This window comes from Mus caroli, unplaced genomic scaffold (assembly GCF_978045245.1).
Source record: "Mus caroli unplaced genomic scaffold, Mus_caroli_1 scaffold_19, whole genome shotgun sequence".
NCBI lineage: Eukaryota > Metazoa > Chordata > Mammalia > Rodentia > Muridae > Mus > Mus caroli.
The window spans coordinates 41,527,501-41,540,625 of NW_028227274.1; the positions used below are offsets into that span (position 1 = coordinate 41,527,501).

At 39.9% G+C, this 13,125-nt stretch overlaps 1 protein-coding gene across 4 annotated transcripts in view; it reads right to left on the reverse strand.

Annotated features, from left to right (window-relative positions):
- Jakmip2 (janus kinase and microtubule interacting protein 2) overlaps positions 1-13,125 on the reverse strand; it is a 167,599-nt gene that overhangs the window by 35,217 nt on the left and 119,257 nt on the right. For all 4 annotated transcript variants that reach the window (XM_085833730.1, XM_029472123.2, XM_021150580.3 and 1 more), the window contains exons 4-9: positions 10,400-10,609; positions 8,533-8,631; positions 5,371-5,517; positions 4,587-4,727; positions 1,545-1,601; positions 556-675 (exon numbers count right to left, since the gene is read on the reverse strand). In XM_085833730.1, coding sequence (XP_085689856.1) covers positions 556-675; positions 1,545-1,601; positions 4,587-4,727; positions 5,371-5,517; positions 8,533-8,631; positions 10,400-10,609 — 774 coding nt within the window. The remainder of the gene's footprint in view (positions 1-555; positions 676-1,544; positions 1,602-4,586; positions 4,728-5,370; positions 5,518-8,532; positions 8,632-10,399; positions 10,610-13,125) is intronic.

A 13,125-nucleotide genomic window follows, 5' to 3' on the forward strand; every position in this document is an offset into this window, starting at 1 on the left:
ATAGACATAGACATAAATATATAGATATAGGAGTTGAGGTCTCCTGTAATCTCAGAACTTGGGAGGTAAAGGCAGGAGGATCCGAAGTCATGGTCACCCTCAGCTACTAAAGAAGCCCAGGGACCACTAGCATTCCATGGAACCCTGCCTATAAAAACCTGCGAGTGTGGACTGAGAAGACTCATGCCCCTAACCCTGACTTAGTAGTTGCATTCAGTGCAACTGAACTCATGGGATCATTCTGATGGATTCTACTTAACCCTGCTTCAGCCTGAATCCAGAAACCTCCTAGGCTGACTCTCTCTTCCAGGCAGATAAACCTTTTTGGAAAGTCACTTTTCTGTTGCGTAATTCAATTATAGTGTCAAACCGAAGGTTTCAAAAGTCCCTAGGGAGATTATATGACATAGATGATGCTTACTTTCAAGATTATCAAAGTGGAGAATGATCTCAAGGTTGGCCAGTGTTAAAGGATCACTTTGTGATTTTCCTTTCCCCTTAGAGGGAAGATTTGGTGACAATATCATGCAGGACCAGAGAAAAGGCAAAACTTACTTCATCCAAGTCATCATCAGGGGTAGCAGGTGTCCGGTCTGTTCTAAAGGAGGTCATGGATGATGTTTCTGAATCCATGGAGTCCTCGTCATAGCCAATGAATGGATCTAAAACAGGCCTCTAAGTAGAGAGAAAGTTTATACTTACTAACATGACTAAAATTCATGAAAGACGCTGCATTGAAAATCCATTCCCTAGGGCAGTTATAGATGAACACTGAGATCACGGCTGCTTTAAGGCTTCTTTGGTGAAATACAAACTCTAGGCAGGAACACAATACCAATTCATCCCTTTCCCGTGCTGTTGCACTTCTGATTTATTCAAGGGAAATGTATGGATATTTGGCTGTCTTCCTAAAGCCACCATAAAGTGTTCACTTAACATTCTATGTCATGATTACTTAACGCAGCTTACTCTTTTCAGGGTTTAAAATCTTCCATAGGGGCTTTGAATGTGGAGGCATTCATGCTAAGGAGGCCATAGAGTCTTAACCCTGGCCATGTAATCCCACATCCAAACCAAACCAAAAGCAAGCACAGAAATCAAAAACAATGAAGCATTTGTGTATTAGAGCCTAGAAACATAATGATGGACTGAGGATGTCATTATCAATATTTGCCTAGAGATAATAGTTAATTAATTACAGGACAGATATCAGAAGCTAATATGATTCAATGTTAGATATTGATCATGTATATGGTTTAGTTACTCTCAGCATGTAACACAGCAACTTGTCAGAAAAACCTTTAAACACTAAGAACATTAAGGCCAATATCTTCTGATTAGAGGAAATCAGAGTCTTTCAGGTTAGGACACAAGAACACAGCATTTCTAGTCCAAAAAATGACTAGAGATTTTTTTCAAACAGGTAGTGCTTATGGTACACTGTGGTTCAAGAGTGTGATGTATCGCATCTTTGCAGAAAGGTTTCTTGGCATGCCTCTCTTTCCTGGCTCTTTGTGGCATTCTGATAACAGTTCCCTTGTTACCTTGATTGGTTTCGAGCTTCTCCTGTGCTTTCTCCTACGGATGAGTTTTTCTCGATCCTAGAAAACAGATAAGGTCTTTTAAGAATGGAAGTTGTTACTCCTTCCATGGGTGTTTTGTTCCCAACTCTAAGAAGGGGCAAAGTGTCCACACTTTGGTCTTTGTTCTTGAGTTTCATGTGTTTCGCAAATTGTACCTTATACCTTGGGTATTCTAAGTTTCTGGGCTAATATCCACTTATCAGTGAGTACATATTGTGTGAGTTCCTTTGTGATTGGGTTACCTCACTCAGGATGATGCCCTCCAGGTCCATCCAATTGCCTAGGAATTTCATAAATTCATTCTTTTTAATAGCTGAGTATTACTCCATTGTATAAATGTACCACATTTTCTGTATCCATTCCTCTGTTGAGGGGCATCTGGGTTCTTTCCAGCTTCTGGCTATTATAAATAAGGCTGCTATGAACATAGTGGAGCATGTGTCCTTCTTACCGGTTGGAACATCTTCTGGATATATGCCCAGGAGAGGTATTGTGGGATATTGGGAACAAAATACCCATGGAAGGAGTTACAGAGACAAAGTTTGGAGCTGTGACGAAAGGATGGACCATCTAGAGACTGCCATATCCGGGGATCCATCCCATAATCAGCTTCCAAACGCTGACACCATTGCATACACTAGCAAGATTTTGCTGAAAGGACCTTGATATAGCTGTCTCTTGTGTGACTACGCCGGGGCCTAGCAAACACAGAAGTGGATGCTCACAGTCAGATATTGGATGGATCACAGGGCCCCCAAGGGAGGAGCTAGAGAAAGTATCCAAGGAGTTGGGTGGATCTGCAACCCTATAGGTGGAACAATAATATGAACTAACCAGTACCCCCCGGAGTTCGTGTCTCTAGCTACATATGTATCAGAAGATGGCCTAGTCGGCCATCAGTGGAAAGAGAAGCCCATTGGTTGTGCAAACTTTATATGCCTCAGTACAGGGGAAGGCCAGGGCCAAAAAGTGGGAGTGAATGGGTGGGGTAGTGGGTGGGGGAGGGTGTGGGGGACTTTTGGGATAGCATTGGAAATGTAAATGAAATAAATACCTAATTAAAAAAAAAAGAATGGAAGTTGTTGAATGTCCCCCAACAGTTCTGTTGTCACTTTCTTCTGCCCACAGTGGCCAGAAGAGGGCAATGGATCCAAGTGAGCCTCTGTTGGGGGTTTCAAGAAACTGAGCTCAAGGGCTGAGCCACCTCTACAGCACCTTCTTTTTGTTTTTTAAAGAGATTGTTGTTCTCCCTTGAAGGATCACATATTTTTATCTGACGTATTATTTTATTTTACAAAATGTGGTAACTTTTTGATATGCTGTGCCAATATTTTCAGACTGTATATATTATATTTTTCCTGCCGTCTAATCAGAAAGTACACTTTGTTCCTTCATTTTAAACCTGAAGAAAATAATGTTGAAAACAGAATCCCACAAAGAGTAATTATTGTGCTTTCCAGTGCCCAAAAATTAATTTGTATCTGTGTTGAGAAAATATTATCCTCACCAAAAATATACATTTATTTATTTATTTATTTATTTATTTATTTATTTATTTATTTATTTATTTATTTATTTTTTACTTTTTGACATTTCTTAGCATAGACAGGTGTCTCTTGACTATTTTTGGAAACTTGTTTCGAGGCTGCTCCTTGTAAGGATGAGATGATGAGTCAGGAGGCAAGAGTGTCTATTTGCTGGGAGTCGCCTAGTTTTGTTTCTGTTTCGTTTGGGCAGAAATGGCTGTGGTTTTCTGAGAAACTTGGTGATGAATACCTACCAGCAACAATAAGCTTGGTGACTCAGATGCTGTGTGCACAGACACTGGGACAGTTTGCAATTTAATCGCTACATATTCCATGCATTTATTGCAGATTTCAACTACATGGAACTCTCCAATCAATGGGAAACTCATACAGCTTAATTTGAAGCTGTTCAAAGTTAGGTATATTCCCAGACCCCAGAGTAAGAGAGATTTAGGAGATAACAAGGTGGGAGCAAGTGACCCAGGCTTCACATCTGAATATGACTCAAAACATTGGCACTTGCACTTTATCTTTTGCCTTTATATATACCAAAAATTTTGATCATGCCTACTCAATATAGCTGAAATTTTTTAAATTTACACATTGTACCCTTAGGTTACTTTCTTAATCTTAATTATAGCATACATGAGCACATGACATTTTTTAAAAAGACGAGTAGTAATTAATTAAAAACAGAAGTACAATCTTTTGCTCCCAGTGGCAGCGAATCTTCTCATTTACCTACTCTGGAGACTGTTGTCTAAGAGCCCTCCTGCTCCCATGATTAGTTCAAGCCTACAGGCTTTGGCTTATTCTTGAAAGAAGAGGAATCAAAGATGCTGCGCTCAGAATAAAGACTGCAAAGGGAAGAAGACAGCCTGAAGGTTCAGGCGGTTTCTCTTCCTCACGCTGCTAATGGGAGCTAACGGGAACCACAACCAGATTCAAATGGTGTAGCAGAAATCACATAGTCAGCAGATACTGAAGTATCTATCAATAATAAAGTGTTGGCAGGTATTCCCGCTTTGCTACATGACTATGATGATGCTCTTTACCCACAAAACTGTGAACAGATTGTATCTATGTGCAGTGCACTAATTAGGTCTCAGAAACATTGTATATATGTTTCTGATTTTGTAGGCAAAAAAAAAGATTTTCTGAATTACGGAGCTTCAGAAACCCGATCCCAGTAAACAATTGCCTTCCTCCTCTGTATACTTCCATAAACATGCATCTGAAAATTCCTTTAGGACAGTTTATACTTATGCTTTCAAACTATTTGGCAAATGTTTATAATTGGAATATCGGTCAGCTTAATGTAAAACATTTTGAGATAGAACTCCTTGTACATAATTACATACTGACCATCTGAAGACGCATTTGAAATTAATCCAGAATTATTAAGTGCTTCCTTATGTGTTGGCTGTTGGCTACCCATCCTTGAGAACAGCTAGGAGTTTCCAGATGGTTCACCTACCCTTGTGAGCTCATCAATGATGTTTTGCTGCTCAATGACCTGCAGTTTTAGAAACTCTGTCTCTTGTTCTTCATTAGCTTGGTCAAGGTCATTCAGAGACTTCAGTTTCTTCAACGGTGGGTGAGATGTTATTTTTTCTCTCTAAATTAGAGAAGAAAAAAAATTACAAGTAGAAACTTTAAAAATCCCCAAATGTAGTCATTTGATATATTTGTAGAAATTGGGGTCCAGTTAATTTGAATATTTTCCCAGGAGAGGACACACTTTTACATACATGAACTAAAACAGCCAAGTACATTTTACCTGCTGTGATACATTCAAGTCCTTGGCAATATTCTGGAGATTTCTAAACCTACCTTGGAAGCCCTTTCAGGAATGTACCATCATATCAGTCATTCACACATAATACAAGCTATGATATTGATTTCCCAACTGTTAAACAAATTAGAAAGCAGGCATGACCTTGCTTGCTTCTCATTTCTGTGGCTTGGGGGTCACACCGAGGCTTTGCTTCTCAGCTTCCAAGTGTCTGAAGAGTAAGTGCATTCCTGGAAAAGCTCCTTCCAGTCTGCAAGGTTAGAAACCTCATAAAATGCAGAGACAGGACTTTCTGTCACTTTCTTCTTAACATTTCCTTGCTTACTCAAGGGAAAATCCAAGCGGTATATATATATATATATATATATATATATATTACCCAAACAACCTCAGGAAAAAAATCAGTAGGTCAGGAGCAACCCAGAAAAGGAAGCAGTAGGTAGGTTTAGCAGAGTGTGCTACTCACCATCTCTGAATTTTCCTTGGTTACGGCTTTTAGTTTCTCTTCCATGCGCTGCAAAGACACCATCAGTTCATCGTTTCTCTTGGCTAGGCACTTGTTCCTTTCCAGGAGAGGTTTGCATTGTTTTTCGGTTTCCCGCACGCGTTTTAACTGGGCATAAAGAAATTAAAATTTGTTTCTCGTATCTTGAGGGAAATAGGGTGAGAGAGGTCAGGTGTGAACAAGGAAAACAGCCCAGCAGTCACCCTGTGTGTCTCAGGACAGACTATTAGATTCTTCTCCATTAATGGGTCAGTCTTTTCTAGTTTTGTCTCATAAATGTTATTTTTGCCTGTCTGTATGCCTCTCTCTCTCTCTCCCTCCCTCCTTTCTTTTTAATGGGATTGTAGAGCTGGTAGACTCTGAACTTATTATGTAGACCTAATGAGGATGGAACAAACAGGATTCCTCTTGTTTGTGTTTTCCCAGTGCTTTGATTAGAGTCCATGAGCCAGAATGCTTGGCACTCATCATAGTCCTCACAATTCTGGCTTATCTGTTACCTTAACAGAGGCGCCACAGATGCTGGTGGTTGGAGTGGCCAGAAGCTAAGTGGCTCCCTTTTACTTTCCCTACCTCACTCCCCCACACATAACCAAACTGACTTCCTGGTCCAGGAAAGACCTCTCATTGGTTCAGGAACCTACAGAAGCCCATTTAAACCACATGGTCACCACAACCTGGTTCCAAGCCTTATTCTCCCCAACTGCATTAAATGGTCTTGCTGAAATCTCACTCTCAGTAAGTAAGACAGGATATACTTTTCTGTTGTTGTTGTCATGGGGACCATTTTTATATTCCATAGGATGTTTAGCAGTATCTATGCCCTCTGTCTGCTACTTACTGGCAATAATAATACTTACTGTCAGCTGAGATGACTACACATTGCCCAAACTGCCTTTAGTTTAGAAGCACTAGACTAAATGCATGAATGCTGTCCTTTAATTCTTTCATTTTTCACAACTCTTCTGTTTGGTTGATATACTACAGGCCAATCTATACAGATAGCTTGAATTTCCATGTTGAATTTCTAATGATTAGCTTATTCTTTTCTTATCACAAGGAAAAAGGATATTGGAGGATCTCAAAAATAGTGAGTCCTTTTACGGAAATCTATGATTTGGGGATATACTGAGGAAGGAGAAAGTTACCTATGCTTAAACAAAAACCAAAAGCAAACCCCATTAGTGGCTCTTGGCATTTCCCTAGTCCCATCCTAATCAGAATTTAAAAACTTTAGTTTTATAATGAAAACAAAACATTGGCTTTATTTTTCAAAAATAATCAGGTGCAACTCATAGTTTTTGAGCTTTGGTATCTTAATCATTAATATTAAATTTTGAGTACATACAAAGACAGATTGTTCACTGGGTTTATTATTCCACCCTGGGCGTCCTATGGAGATTAATGCCCAGTGTTTTAAATATTCAAGTCTACCAGGTGCATACTATTCATAGAAAATTCAAATGAGCATGAGGAGAAGGAACTGTCCCATTTTAGCACAGCATGCAGTCATGACAGTTCTGAAGCATCCTACAAGATGCTTCTTCAGAAAGACAGGCCTTAGTTCTTAACGGAGACTGAAATTATGCCTCTATGACCAACCATGCATATATGTATGCATATATTAATGGACAGAGATTCATGTGAACACTAAAACATCCAGCTATAGTTTAACTAATAACAGGTAGACCTCAGGTCAAGGAGAGAATGTATTTTATAATATGAAAGAGTTGGTATGCCAAAACCATTAGCAAATATTAATTTACACCTATCAAATAACATAACTTCAAATATCTATAATGAAAAATGAGCAGAGCTAAGAAGAGACATAGAAAAGTTTTCTGAGAGAATAAGTAGACAAAAATATTAGAGGTGTATAGAAAGTTTAAAACAAGACAGCGAATTTGAATAAAGCTATAACTAGAGATTGTGGAGCACATCTTTCTTTCCTGAGGAGATGTGATATTTCTAAAAGCCACTGTCCTGGTTAGTTTTTTATCACCTTGACACAAGCTAGGGTCACCTGAGAGAAGGAACTTCAGTTGAGAAAATGTGTCTTGGATATTGGCCTGTAGGCAAGGCTGTGAAGTACCTTCTTGATTAACAATTTATGTGAAAGGGCCCAGCCAACTGTGAGTAGTACTATCTCCCAGTGAATGGTCCTGGGGTCTATCAAAAAGCAAACTGAGCAAGCTAGGGTCAGCAGGCCAGTCGGTGCCTCACTTCCTGCCCTGATTTCCCTTCAGGTGGACTGTGATCAAAGCATGTTAGCCAAATAAATCCCTTTCCTCCTCAAATTTCTTTTGGTCACTTGTTTAATCATAACAGTAGAAGGCAAATGAAGACAGTAAGCCTATGCTCTGGCTGTAAAGAAAATCTTAATGTTGCAAAATGTGGTGACCGTTAAGAAGTACCTAGTGATAGAAGTTTAAAAAAAAAAAAAAAACTAACAAGCAAACAAACAAAAACAAAACCAAAAGAACTTCAGAGGTTTGCAAATTGAACCAGTTACACAGTTTCTAGAAGAAATTTCATGATACTGTTTTAAAAAGTAGAAAGAGAGAGCAATGCCTTACAATACTCACAGCTTGTGAGAAGTAATAATAACTCAGCTCTAGGGAGAAACAGTGGCCCCAGATAAAAGAAAGGATCAAATCACATTCACATAAACAATTCCATTAACATATAAGCTGTAGGCTAGTATGCCAAAATGCCTATTCTTAAAATGCTGTAATGATAATAAGAAAGAAAAGCAGGGTGCTGGAGAGATGGCTCAGTGGTTAAGAGCGCTGTTTGCTCTTCCAGAGGTCCTGAGTTCAATTTCCAGCACCCACATGGTGGCTCACAACCATCTGGAATGGGATCCGATGCCCTCTTCTGGTGTGTCTGAAGACAGTGACAGTGTATTCTCATACATAAAATAAATAAACAAATATTAGGAGAGAAAAGCACTTACACATCTAGAGGGAGTTATGTGGGGCAGCCACTTTGTGGGGATTTATCATACTATACTTTTGTTACCTGCTTGCTTTTCTCTCATGATGAACTGCAGATCACAAGGTATACTTTTAGAGCACACCATGTAACAAGACACCCAATGCAAACAGTTTGTGTAAAACTCACCAACTCATTCCGCTCATCTCCAAGCAAGGTGTTCCTGTCTTCTAACTTTCGTATAGTGGCGTTCAATTCGGCTATTCTCTTTTGATTTCTTCGCAGGTCCTACACATGAGAATTGAAATGAGTATCTCTGGACTACCATCAGGAAAAGTAATAGGCGCCTTTCTTCCAAGTTGGCCCATGAAGATGAATGGTCTTTTACTAAGAGAAGACTAGCTAGCTCTTTCTAACTCTCAGCATTTACTCCTGAGTGAAGACCTCTCTTGGTTAAAACCACAAATGAATTCCAAGGGCAAACCGACAGACCCTGGAGCCCAGCCTTGGGGCACAGAGGGAGTGACAGAAGGTTGAAGCAGGTTATCAGAACTGGTTGTGAAATTCAGGAAATACCCTCATGTCGCAAATGTCCATTGGTTCCTGGGACACAGACACCTGTCTGCTATTATACTTAGCCACAGAGGGGACAGATTAGGAGCAGACATGTGGCTTTGTGAATTTCTCTATATTTATGGGGTAAAAGGTCACTGTGAGAAAGCATATTACTTTTATATGAAAAAGCAAGGTATGCACAATAAACTCGAATAACATCTTTTTTACCGTATGACCAATTGCTATGAACCACCTTACACATAGCAACTGCTGCTGAATTCTGTACTATAGGCCTACCCTGACTACATGCTTGGGGATCTACTATTGTTTTTCATTTTGATAGTGGCTACCTGTTGTGATGGTGGAGCAGTTTCACACCCCTGGAGTCATCATAGCCTGGAGGGTTCAACACAATCGAACCAACTGCAGAACTGATGGTGTTTCTACGTCAGCCCAGGTCTTGTAGTGGATAGTTGTAATCAGAGCCAAGAGGGCTAACTAGTACAATGTTCTACATTCTATAAATGGTGTCTTATAACAGGTAGACCATCAGGAAGAAACCACCATGGTTTCCATCTTATTTGGAAGGATACTGAACGGGGAAGTGGTTTGTATAAGGAAACTAAGCTAATGAATTTGAACCAAGGGGTCTAAATCCAAAGTCCATTTTGGGGGTGGGATAATCATGATATATCCCATATAAGTATTAGCAAAAGAACTAAACTGACTATGTGCTACATTCCAGATCAGCATATATTTACCACAGCCTATTAGGGTGTGTGTGTGTGTGTGTGTGTGTGTGTCCGTGTGTGTCCTCCTGTATATGTGCTTGAGGGTGGGAATGTGTGTTCCCCCTGAAAACCAATTCATAAATTACTTATTACTTTGTTCTATGTAATACTGTGGAACTCATTTTTGTTCCTAAATCATACAGTTTCTTTTTTTTTTGTAGCTAAATCATTTGATAAACCACTACATGCAAGTTTATATCTCTCAGTATACATCTGAAAATAATTTGTCATGTAAAATTATGACAATCTGGTGGAGTAAATGGCAAGTACATTAAACTAGAAACTTTTATTCCACGGCTATAGATGATTCAGTCTCTTTTACAGGCATGTATCTCAACCTCTGAAGATGATAACTCTCAATTTCTAATCCAGTTGTTCACTCATGGGAAAATTACCAATTTTGCCAACAGGGCGATATCTTCATTTAACTCGTAATTTTTATAATAGATTCAAGTTTGAATAGATATCACTAGGCTAGAAAAATTCCACGAAAGATTCAGACACCTGCAGCTCTGACGTGGTGGGATAATGAAGCACAGCCCACTTTGTTGCCTGTTCCCAAGATACACGCTGGATTTACAGTAGGGGGTTAGAATGGATTCCTTTGTACTTATAGATAGGAAAATAGCTTAAGTGAGAAGCAGAACTCAAGAGCTAAATAAAAGATGACTCCACTCCAGAGTTGTTAACCTCAACTCGCAGGGACTTACCGGGCTACTGCAGTGCTCAGAGCCATCTCCTGCCCTTCCTGGAATCTCTCTCTTCGGACTGCTCATGTTACACTCTGCCTCTTTGACAAGGAAGAGCTGCTCATCCAGAGCCTCCTTCTGAAGCTGAAGTTTCTGCACATAGCCCGTCTGAGTCTCCAGTTCTTTTTCCAGGGAAAAGATGATCCTGTCCTTGGCTTTGATTTCATCCATCTGCATTAAATGAGAGCCAGGACATTTCATTTGACCATGCTATGAACGAATCCTGTTTTCCCCATGGGAAGTCCACCTCTTTCTTGTGATGATACAGAAAAAAAAAATCCTCTGGAATCTGACATGCAGTGTACTGAACTCACAAATAATATGGAGTAGCATTGACTAATAGAAGGGGGTCCATCCCATCATCAGCCACCAAATGCAGACACTATTGCATACACCAGCAAGATTTTGTTGAAAGGACCCTGATAGAGCTGTCTCCTGTGAGGCTTTGCCAATGCCTGGCAAATACAGAAGTGGATGCTCACAGTCATCTATTGGATGGAACACAGGGCACCCAATGTAGGAGCTAGAGAAAGTACCCAAGAGCTGAAGGGGTCTGCAACCTTATAGGTGGAACAACAATATGAACTAACCAGTACTCCCCAGAGCTGTGTCTCTAGCTGCATATGTAGCAGAAGATGGCCTAGTCAGTCATTGTTGGGAAGAGAGGACCCTTGGTCTAGCAAACTTTATATACCCCAGTACAGGGGAAAGCGAGGGCCAAGAAGTGGGAGTGAGTGGGTAGGGGAGCAGGGCGGGGGGAGGAGGAGGGTATAAGGGACTTTTGGGATAGCATTTGAAATTTAAGTGAAGAAAATATCTAATAAAAAAAACCCCAAATGAGAATGTGGAGAAATTGGAGTCCTTATGCACCATTGAAGGGGGTGGAGGTATGAAATGGTGCAGCCGCTTACAAACATGTCTCCATGGTTGAATTCTGCTCAATAAAACTGTATAGTAGGAAAAGAAGAAGAAGAAGAAGAAGAAGAAGAAGAAGAAGAAGAAGAAGAAGAAGAAGAAGAAGAAGAAGAAGAAGAAGAAGAAGAAGAAGGTATACCCTGAATGGGTGTTGTCCTTACATATAGTGTTTGAAATGATCTGGGTTGGTTAGCAAAGAATACATTTAAAAATGGATTATTAGCTACAAGAAAGATAGATTCAAGATATCCTACTATGATGATTCTCAGGACAAACAAATTACTACTGTCACTTTCAGGGAACCAGCATTCGATCTTGATCCTAATATTGATTGATATTATCAGCCATTCATTTGCAACTGAAGAAAATAAGAGTCTTCCCGGTAGTGGTTTACTCATTTTCTAGGAAGTGTCAATTCTGACACTATCAGGAGGCGGTTCTGTTGTGTGATCTTTCCTTTCCCACCCACACCTCAAGACAGTCGGCCTTAGCAATCATTCTACCATTACTGCAAGAAAACCATCATTGGGACTAGACTAGGAAGGAGAAATGCCTGGTAATTATGGTCAAAATGTTTCCTCATATATCTGTGGAAAATAATTATTGATTCAGACACTCATGTATTCTAATCCTGTGTGTGGCATCACATATCTTAATTTTGTACTTAAGACACATATATCAGGTACCATATATCAGTGGATCAGAGTTCCAGTTAACTAGAACCGGTTTGCTGTGCCTAGATGTGGGACACCCAATAAATTAAACAGATGTTAACAGTTTTTGAAGAGATTATAGACACAGGGTGAACCCTTTGTGTCCCATTTCAATATATTCTATGTGAATACTTAAAGGGGAAACAAGAAAAGACGTTTGGCATAAATGTCATTCTTCTCTCTCTTTTCTCATATTTAGTGACTCACCTGCTTAGTGTGTTTCTTTGCTGTGCTCTTTTGATGGGGAGAGCAGTACAGCATCTGTTTGCACTGTCACTCTTTTTTTTTTTTTTTTTTTTTCACATCAGTGCCTGCTGCTGACTCTAGGCTACATGTGTCCAGTTTAGCTGGAAGCTGTACTTTCTTAAAGAAGTCTGAGTCCATGGTTAAGCTGAGCACACGTGGGAATTAACATATACAGACTTATCTGAAGATTAATACAGCACATGATCTGCGTGTTCCTGGCTACTTGTGATGTTTGCTGTATTATGGCAGATGCTAGATCAGCTCATTAACACCCCATGGAGTCATCCTTATCACCTCTAATATTATAAATGATCCTTTACAGTATAAGTCTGATCCTTGGCAGTATTTGCAGCCCCACAGTTAGGTTATACAAGGCATCTCACTTTCTATTTATGTCCTGTTCAGTAGGTTCCAGGACCACTCTGCACCAGACGAGACTCAGAACTTGAAAGGTTAAGCATTACATCATTGTCACCTGCTTTATGTGTGATGAAATCTTGATACTTTAGCTTCGTCGTCAGAGCCCAGAGCCCATCTGTCAGGCTCTGTAGTGTACTGGCTCTATCATTATCCACATACCCCTAGAATTTCCCTCTGTGGTCTCCAGTGGAATATGTAGCCACGTAGAAGGTCTCTATTATACAGTGGTTAAGAACACATAATTTGAGTCTCAGGATACTGCAAAATTAATCAGTGGTCTAGTTCATAGATAAAAAGAATTATAGGAGGCTGGAGAGATGGCTCAGTGGTTAAGAGCACTGACTGCTCTTCCAGAGGTCCTGAGTTCAATTCTCAGCAACCACATGGTGACTC